The following is a 9956-nucleotide window of genomic DNA, read 5'->3' on the forward strand; positions in this document are numbered from 1 at the left end:
GGCCTGGTGTTCCTCTGGGAATGCAGGGCAGGAGAAAGCTGCTCCTCTGGGAATGCAGGGCAGGAGAAAGCTGCTCCTCTGGGAATGCAGGGCAGGAGAAAGCTGCTCCTGTGGGAATGCAGGGCAGGAGAAAGCTGCTCCTGTGGGAATGCAGGGCAGGAGAAAGCTGCTCCTGTGGGAATGCAGGGCAGGAGAAAGCTGCTCCTCTGGGAATGCAGGGCAGGAGAAAGCTGCTCCTCTGGGAATGCAGGGCAGGAGAAAGCTGCTCCTCTGGGAATGCAGGGCAGGAGAAAGCTGCTCCTCTGGGAATGCAGGGCAGAGGAAAGCTGCTCCTGTGGGAATGCAGGGCAGGACAAAGCTGCTCCTGTGGGAATGCAGGGGGCAGAGGCTGCTGTGGTGTTCCAGGCTCAGATTGTATCCAGGTAGGAATGCTTGGCTCCTCCCCTGGGCAGAGCATCTCCCAATGGGATGCTGGAATTTTATCAGTGACACTCACTGGCCCATGAACAGAAGATAAATTAATAATTAATGACACATTAACAGCAGGGATCTCCTGGAGGGAGGATTGGCTGTGGGAGAGATAAAGAAACTGCCCAATGAGCAGAGGATAACTGCCCCACCTGTAACAGATGGAAAATAGAATACACACATTCCTGGCAATCCGGGACACTTGTCCCTGTTTCCTGGGGGCTCCCCTCGGGGCTCACAGCCCTCTCTCTCCCTCCAAACGGCTCCAGGGCACGGAGCACTCCCACAGCACACCTCGAGTCAGACCAAACTTTTTTGGGATTTCCTGAGCGAGCCCCAGGGCTCTGCCAGTGCCTGCAGCTCTGCTCTCTGAGCCCACGCTGGGGTCAGAGCTCTGCCTCCTCCGGAGCCGCGCTGCATTCCTGCTTTGCAGGTCCCCTCTTGCACAGAGCTGCTCCATCCACGCAGAGTTTGCCACCAGCTCCTTCCAGAGTGTCCTGCAGATCCTCCTGGCGGGGCTGCAGCTGTTCAAGGGTGGATTCTGCATCCCAAGCCCATCCTGCACTGTCCACGTCCTCTGATCTTTCTGCTTCGGGTTCAGGATCCTGTAGCAGATTTCACAGAATTCACAGAATTCCCACAATCCCACACAATCCCCAGGTTGGGAGAGACCTCCAAGCTCATCGAGTCCAGCCCAGCCCCAACAGCTCAGCCCAGCCCTGGCCCCCAGTGCCACATCCAGGCTTTATTAAACACCCCCAGGGATGGGGACTGCAGCACCTCCCCGGGCAGAGCATTCCAGAACTTCATCACCTTGCTGGAAAAACCTTTTTCCTGCTATCCAGCCTGAATTTCCCTTGGTGCAGCTCGAGCCTGATCTATCTAACAGATAGACTTGGGCCCCCAAGGCCTTTTCTTCAGGAATATTAAATGTTTGGTAACACCAGCCAACCAGAAAAGTGGCTGATGAATACCAATAGATTTGGTATTGCATTAATTGCAGCTGAGTGACCCTATAAAATCCATTTGCCAATGTTTCTCAGGGGTTATTCCTTGCTTTGTGCTTCCTCCCTGTATTTTCTTTCTTGGTTTTAGATGATTAACATAGCAAAGGATAAATTTTTAAATACGTTGCCTGCAAAACCTTGCATCTTGCATCCAAAATATTTTTTGCTAAAAGCAGTGGTGCATCTGCTCCTGTGTGTGTCTCTTGATGCAGCCCTTTGAGCTGGATTTCCATTATCTCCAAGAGCTGCTTTCCAGGCATTTTCCACCACCCTTCTCTATTTTTAGTACAGTCAAGCTGTTCCCCTCATTGTTTCTCTCCTTTGTTATAATTTGTTGGAGGTGAATCTACACAGGTTTGTGGAATCAATTTGGTTTCCTCAATGCAGCTTCTTCCACTGCTGGATCTGCTCTTCTATTTCCCTTTTCAATATTTGCATTCTTTTTCTGGGGGGCTTTGCAAAGCATTATTGTGATGTTCTTTGGCTGAAGAACTTTTTATTTCCATGTCTTTGGAATTCCAGCTCCATATTTTTCTGAGCTCCCCTGTGAGGGAGCTCCTCCTTGCTGTTCCCAAACTGTTCCATGAGCATGGGCTGTGCCAAAGGCTTGTTTAGAGTGGGTACAAATGTTTATTTCCTCTCCTCAGCTGGAGGAAGCTGCCAGGGCCCAAGTGAGCTCCCAGTCTGTTTTTTTGGAAGCAGAGGATTGTTTTCCAGTGCCTTCATGGCACAGTGTGCCCACATTTCCCATTTCCATTCTGCCAGCAAAACCTGCACAGCTGGCACAGCAAATCCCTCCCCAGCGATGCCAAGGGACACTCTGGCATGCAGAGAGGGTGATGGGGTCACTCTGTGCTCCCAGCTGCGAATTCCCTGGGATGTGAAAGGGTCTGAGGCATCACCTGCTCCTGAGGAATCTCCTCCCTGTGTTTGCTTAAAGGTTCTTCACAGTAACCACAGAAGGAACTGCTCCATGATCCACCAGAGAATCCATTGTTTCATTCCCCAGTTTAACTGGAATCAAAGGACTGGCCAGGGAAATAGGAGATGCCTCTGCTCCCCTTCAGTCCAGCCCAATTTCTGTATCTCCCGATTTTTCCTTCCGTCTGTCTGTGAGTCAGGGACGCTCCTTTCCCATGCCCTTCCTGGTTTTGGGATTGTGTCAATCCCTACCCTCAGCCCTGGAATTGCCTGCCCTGGCAATGGGCTCAGTAATTTCCCTTGGCTCTTCTTCTCCTCTGCCTCCTCCCTCTCCTCACAGGCATCACTTGGGAAATAACCACCCTCTCCACTTCTCCTCTGTTCTGGGGTTTCTTTCTAATGCCTGGTGCCAGCTGCCCAACAAAATCCTGTTAAACAGCATCCTGCTTCTCCCCTTGCTGGATCTGAGCCCACCCTTTTGGGGCCACCTCACACAGTCTTCCATCCAAAGCCAGTGGAGACTCCTTTGCTCCCTCTTCTCTCCATACAGCTTGGCAAGGCATTTCAGTTCCTTCACTTCCTCCTAGAATCCCAATGAAATAATTTTCTAATTTAATTCTAGCAAATCTCACCAGCACTCTGATGGAGATCCCACTTTGGGTCATTCTTAGGTTGAAATTTGTGGGGATTTGGGATGCCGTGAACCTTTTGATCTAATCCTATTTCCCTTCTTCTCAAGCCTTTTCTCAACTGCCCTCCCTTCCTCACGGGCAAACAAATATTCCAGGAGAGGCTGGATGTCCTCCTGGTTTGGCTCATGGATCGGCACCATGGCTTTAATCACACAGATTTAATTCCATCAGGATTTCTGTGATATGACCCCGCTCTCTGCCTCTGGTTCAGCAAGTCTGAAGTGTGACCAGCACCTGCACATCCACCTCCTCTCCCAGTCCATCACTGCCCTAAAGGTGTTGGCAGTTCCCCTTTCTCCCTGATCCTGCTGGAGGCAGAGGAGGTGTCCAAGCCCTGGTTTCACGGCCAGACCCACTGCCCACCTCCAGCTTCCATCCCTCTGTGGGAGGAGCTGCCAAGCTGGACTTCAGGCTTTGCTCCCTTTTATATTGTCCCATATGACAAGCATCTTTCTCCTTATCCTCTTTTCTTCATTTCCCAAAGAATGTATTCCATTTTGATACTTTTGAATCTACTAAACCACATTTTTTCTTACTTTAATAATTATTTCTTAAAGTGAAAACCAGATCTACATCAGGGACTTCATCCCATTCATTTTGCCTCCTACAAAGTAATATAAATGGTAAAATTGTATTGTATTTTAAAGACCTGTTGTTTTCCATCCTTTTTTCACCATCATCTAATTCAGAATGAGGCAACCATTGATTACAGTATCTTTTTAATATATCTTGAGTCATAGGGTCACCCTAACTCTTCAGGATGCGTCCTGGAGCAAAGTGGAATTTCTACAGAAGCAGAGGAACCTTTCAGTTTGGAATTTCCAGTGTTTCTTACACTATCCCAAGGCACATATCCAAACCCCAGTTTTCACATCACCAGCTCTGCATGTGAAAACATGTGCAAACATCAAAAATCCAAGAGGTCACCAAATTGTAGAAACAATTTTGTTTTCAATTTCAGCTTACGCAGAGCCCAAACCAAACTCCTGTTTCTTGGCGATTTCCAACCACCCCTTCACAGAAATACCTCTAGAAGGTGTTGTGCCTTTGGGTGGTCCTGGTGTCAGGGCTGGTCACCCAAAGTACCCGATCACGAGGTTGGTGTGCTCCAGCTCATCCTGCCAACCCCCTTTTCCTGGAGTGGCCGCTCAGTCAGGGCAGGGCACCCCAGCTCTCCCATCTGCGCCATCAAAACCAGCTGTGGGCTTCCTGGAGTGCACTGACAACCCACAAATCAAGGCAAGGAATCCTGGTTTTATTCCAGTTGGAGCAGAGCCAGGAGCTCTGGGTCTCCCCAGGGCCGCTCCCTGATCCCTGAGCATCAGGGCTTTACACTTTCGTGCATTTGAGCAAAGAACCAGCACTCACTGGTTACCAATTACTGGACTCTGTTATTAATTAGGACTCCAGCTCCTGGCTGGGTGTGCCTCCCTCCTCCTGTGATCACCCCACAGGTGCAGCTCTTTCCTCTGTTTGAGCTGGGGTCTGTTCTGAGCGCGTGGTCAGTGGGTCAGTGGCTGTGATCTCACCTGTTGCCAGAATTACCTTTTCCCCTGGTCCTGCTCAGTCCTGCTGACCACACTCCTGGTGCCCCTCATCCAGCCAGCCCCCTGCTCTTGAGATGCTTTTTTCTTTTCCTTAAGAGAAGATCAGCCAAGCCTACAAGGTTCTCGATGTAATTACTAATCACAAGTGTCCAACTACAGCTGCTGAGGGACAACAGAACCCTCAGTGGTGGCACTGACCAGGGAGGCAGCAGTGACATCCCTTCCCAGTGGATCCAGGTGGAGAACAGCCCGTGGCTGGGGAGGATGAGGGCAGGGGGGAGCCCTCCCCTCCATGAAGTGTGGAGAGCTCTGGGTGCAGCCTCCAGGCCAGGCTGGGGCTTCCTGGAGCAAGGAGGATGTGACATCTGGGGTCCAGGAAATGGCCAAAGCAATGCCAAAGGGCTGGAGCAGCGGCTGCATGAGGAGGAACTGGAATGTTTGGGTACCTGGGTGTGCACTTGCCTAATGGAGGGAAGGAGGAGGGAGCCAGTCTCTCCCCAGTGGAGCAGCAGGAGCAGCAGCTACAGGCACAAAGTGGCCTCCAGAGGTTTGGGGTGTTTTTGCAGCGAGGTTGATCACACAGGGTGCTGGAATGGGCTGCCCAGAGGGGTTGTGGTCCCTCCAGCTGGGGAGGCACCCATGGCTGTGTGAGGGGCAGGAGGCCCCCAGGGCCCCACCAGCCCCAGCCCTGCTCTCAGGGCTGGCTGAAGGGGCTGTCCAAGTCAGTGTCCAGCCTGGTGTAAATGTCTCCTGGGAGGGATTGTCCCACTGCAATCCTTCTCACCAGCACAGCCCTCCAGCTCCAGGGTACTGGTGCTCTGGGGAATTTCCCCATTCGAGCCCCAGGGGCCACAGCAGGAGCAGGGCCTGGATGGGGGGAATCTCCAGCCTTGAGCTCGTTCCCAAAGGCTGTGCTCCCCAGCTCCTTTGTCCCTTGGAGCAGCCCCCTGCCAGAGCCACGGGGTCACTGCAGGCAGCTGCTGTGAAGTGGGAGAGCTGCCCACCCTGCTGGTGCTACAAAACCCTGTGCTGCCTGCACCCTGGGCACTGACCCCACTGCTGTCACATCCCCACGCAGCCCCTCCAGACACAGCATCAGAACAGAACTTCCTGCTCCACCCCTGCCCTGCTCCCTTCCAGCAGGTGTTGGGGTGTTATCGAGGAATTTCTGGCTGGTTTGGGTGGGAAGGGACATCCAGCCCCATCCACGGCCACAGGCAGGGGCACCTTCCACAGGCCAAGCTGGAGACCCCAGTGAGGACCAGGGCCACCCTCCAGGAGCCTGAACCTCCCCCAGCTGCCTCAGAAGGCTTCATCCCTCTCCTCTCAGTTGAAGGCCAAGAAACACAACCCACCACTCCAGCCCTGACCCACTCAGCAGCCCCAAGTGTCCCACAGGGCTTTCCCCCACTCCTGGAGCTCCCACGTGGGTATGGCCAAATCCTCCCACAAAGGGGCTGTGTCTGGCCCTCCCGCAGCTCCCCGCCTCGCCCACCATGCTGGGGAGGGACTGCTTCCCTGCTCATGTCCCACCCGCGGGCAGGTGGGTGCAGCCCCCCGTGCCTGGCTCCCGGGTGGTGAGGACCCATTGTCCCCATCCCTCTGCCCCATTTGCTTCCTGCTGCTCCCACACCTGGGGGGCAGTGAGCATCTCCCCCCCTGCAGAAGGTGGTGTGTCACCTCCTGACCCAGAACACACACAGCCCTGCTCCCACTGCAGGGGGGTTTGTGCTGCTGGCCCGGCTGCTCCTACCCAGCCCTGGCCCAGCTCATCCTCTCTCCTACTCCTGAGCCCTTAGTCCCTTTCCAGTGTGCCTTTCCCTATTCCCAGTGAGACTGTCTGTCCCGTCCTGGTAAACCCATTTCATCATTCCCAGTGAGTTGTATCCCCATCCCTTCTTCATTCCCGGTGAGTCCATTCCCAGTTCCTGGTGACCCCACTCCCCCTTTCACACTGAGCCTCTTTCCCCGTTCCCACTGAGCCTATTCCCCCCTTCCCCATTCCCGGTGAGCACGTTCCCAGTTTGCCCAGCTCTGGCCCTGCTCAGCCCCAGCTGCCCCCACCCCGCACTCGCTCACGCCTCGGGTTTCCACCACGTTTTATTACAAAACCGGTGCGGCCGGGTCCCGGTGCCGGGGCGGCTCCGCTCCCGCTGGCCGCGGCGCCGGGGCCGAGGCGGGCTCAGCCCGTGCCGGTGTTGGTGCCGACAGCGCAGAGGCGGCGGCTGGAGGCCGGTGCAGCCCCGGGGTTCCGGGGGTTGGGGGTCTCGGGGGGCCCGGGGGGTTCAGCGCCCCACGGCGTCGAGGATGCGGCGGTTGGAGTCGGCGCGGGCGCGCTGGCTCTGGGCGCGGGCGAGCAGCAGCAGGTGCCGCAGCAGGTGGAACGTGAGGTCGATGGAGAGCGGCGGCTCGTCCCGCCGCCCTCGCCACGGCCCCGGCGGCGGCGGCGCCAGCGGCGGCCAGAGCGGCTGGTCCTGTTCCCCGGTGCCGGCCGCCAGGATGGAGCCGTCGGTGGTGGCGGGGCGGGCGGCGGCGGGCGGCGGGCGGGCGAGCAGCAGCAGCAGCAGGGTGAGCAGCGCCCGCCGCATCCTCGGTCCCTCCGCACCTGCGGGGCAGGGGCTCAGCGCCTCAGCACAGACCGGGGCGGCGGCGGCGGCCCGACGGGAACCGCGGCCCCGGCGGCACGGGGCCCGTCCCGCGCGCGGAGCCCCCGCCGCCCCGCTCCGTCCCGTTCTGTCCCGTTCCGCCCCGTTCCGTCCCCTGTGCGCCCCCGGCCCCGGTGCTGTCCCTGCCCGGTTCCCAAGCCCGTCCCGTACCCGGTGCGCTGTGCCCTGCTCCTGCCGGTGCTGGCGGCGCAGCGAGCGCGGTCCGTCCCGCGGGAGCTGAGCCGGCGGCGCGGCCCGGGGTTATATCGGCCCGGGAGCCCGGGCTGACGTCAGCGCCGGGCACGCACCGGGCGGCGGGGGCGGGGGAGAGGGGGGCACCGGAGCGGCGGGGAGCGGGCCCCCGGCGGCGGGACGGGGCTGAGGGAGGGGGGAGCGGCAGAGCTCGCCGGTCTCGGGAGCCGCCGCTCCGGTTCTTGCCTGACGCCCACCACAGAGGCACGGCGGGGCCGGTGACAGCAGGAGCCTTGGGCCGTGCTAGCCCTCGCTTCCCCGGTCCCCCGGTTTCCCCGGTCCCTCTCCCGGCTCTGCCGCATCTCCAGCCTCGTTCTCCGCCGCTGTCCGCGGTGCTGAACGGCGGGGACGCGCCGGGGCACCGGGGCCGGTGAGCCGTACAGGTGAGCTCCCGGTGAGCCCTCCGGGAGCTGCACCGGGCTGAGCCGCGGCTTCTCGCCGTGGGACCCCCGCGTTCCCGGGCGGAACGGCCGCGCCGAGCAGGGACCGGGGCGGCGGGGGGACCCCTGTGCGGAGCTGGGGACCCCCCGAGCTCCGGCAGCTCCGGGGCAGGGCGGTCACGGGTGGGACCCCGGCCCGGCCGCGGCTCGGTGTCCCGGGCAGGGCGGGCGGGGCCGAGGTCAGAGCGCGGGGCCGAGGCCGCAGACGCCCCGAGCGCAGCGGCAGCCCCGGCCAAGTCCTGTGAGTCATAGAACGAAGGCACCGGAGCTGGCAGCGCCGGGCTGGATGCAGGGTGTTCCGTCGGGGCACCGGCACCGCTGCCAAATGGTGATGTGGCTGCTGGGGCTCCACACCGCTGTTGGCATCCCCCCTGAGTGCACCACACTGCTGGCACTCCCCCCGAGTGCTCCACACCGCTGCGGGCAGACCTCGAGTGCCCTGCACTCCCCCCGAGTGTCCTGCATGCTGCTGGCAGCCCCCCGAGTGCCCCCCACGCTGCCCCCCGAGTGCAGCCGAGCTGTCACCCAGCCCCGATGCCGCCGGGTCGGATCCGCGGGGCAGCGCCGGGCACAGCGCCGGGCACAGCGCCGGGCACAGCGCCGGGCAGAGCGGCTCAGCGCGGCCCTCGCTCGGTGTGTCCCACCCCGGGGCACAGGGCTGCGGGGCGCGGCCCTGCCCGCAGCAGCAGCACACGGTGTCGTGCCCCCATGACGCGGTCCGGCACGAAGGCTGGCACCGGGCACCGCTCCCTGCAGCGGCGGGGCACAGCCCCCAGCAGGGGCTGGGCTCACCCCGAGCCCCGGCAGCCCCATGCTGCGGCGCCTGCTGCTGGGGACAAGTGGCTCATTCCACGTGGCTCTGGCCATGCCCGCAGCTCTCTCGCTGCTGACAGAGAGCCTCCTGCACCCCCAGAGGGAGCTGCGAGAGCTCAACAGCTCAGAGCTGCACATTCCTGCCATGCACAGCGCCCACCCTGCTGGCTGCAGAGAGCTGGAGCCACAGAGCCCGAGCCCCCAGGTTCTGGTGCCATCCATGCAGGGTCCCGTCACCCGGCCCCTGTCCTGTGCTGGGGGGGAGAGGGCTGCAGCTGCATGCCCTCCTTCCCCTGCCTCACCCCCCAGGCCTGTGCAGGATTTGCCTCCTGTGTTCCAGGTTGAATCCACCCGGCTGGAGCAGCCCCAAAGCCGGGGTCAGCACAGAGCCAGACCCTGGGGAGGATGAGGATGGTGAATACCCTCATGAAGGCCACACTGGCAGAGCCCAGGTGGTGCTGCAGCATGGGGATGGCTCTGTCCACCCTGTGGGGCTGCAGTAGCACAGGTGAGGGGGCCAGGGCTTCACAGAGCTGAGAGGAACGAGCCGGTGATCCAGCTCCACTTGGAGCCCTGGCTGGGATGTGCTGGGCAGGGACACTGTGGGAGCTGGACAATGTGTGTGTGGCACACTGCGTGTGCTCACTGCCACTGTAGAGTGAGCATGGACACACATCCCACACATCCCCAGAGCATGGACACACAGAGCATGGACACACATCCCCAGAGCATGGACACACATCCCCAGGGCACGGACACACAGAGCATGGACACATATCCCCAGAGCATGGACACACATCCCCAGAGCATGGACACACAGAGCATGGACACACATCCCCAGAGCATGGACACACATCCCCAGAGCATGGACACACAGAGCATGGACACACATCCCCAGAGCATGGACACATCCCAGGGCATGGACACACATCCCAGGGCATGGACACACATCCCCAGAGCATGGACACACATCCCAGGGCATGGACACACATCCCAGGGCATGGACACACATCCCCAGGGCATGGACACACATCCCCAGGGCATGGACACAGTCCCAGGGGCAGCATGCAGGCAGTGGCAGCTCCCTGGGGCTTCTCTCTGGCATGACAGGCAGGCTTGTATCAGACATGGCACAGGTGGATTGTGGCCCTGGCCCAGCCCCAGCCCTACC

General features: G+C 59.8%; 1 protein-coding gene across 1 annotated transcript; it reads right to left on the bottom strand.

The window, feature by feature from the left end:
* Positions 1-6723: 6723 nt before the first annotated feature.
* UCN (urocortin) lies at positions 6724-7352 on the bottom strand. The gene has a single exon (XM_064415798.1). The coding sequence runs from the start codon at positions 7221-7223 to the stop codon at positions 6921-6923; it is 303 nt and encodes a 100-aa protein (XP_064271868.1). The 5' UTR covers positions 7224-7352; the 3' UTR covers positions 6724-6920.
* Positions 7353-9956: the final 2604 nt, after the last annotated feature.

Source organism: Passer domesticus, chromosome 3, assembly GCF_036417665.1.
Source record: "Passer domesticus isolate bPasDom1 chromosome 3, bPasDom1.hap1, whole genome shotgun sequence".
Taxonomy (NCBI): domain Eukaryota; kingdom Metazoa; phylum Chordata; class Aves; order Passeriformes; family Passeridae; genus Passer; species Passer domesticus.

What these genes read in the sequence shown, in the direction of transcription:
- UCN (XM_064415798.1), bottom strand. Translation starts at nt 7,223, where the DNA reads ATGCGGCGGGCGCTGCTCACCCTGCTGCTGCTGCTGCTCGCCCGCCCG.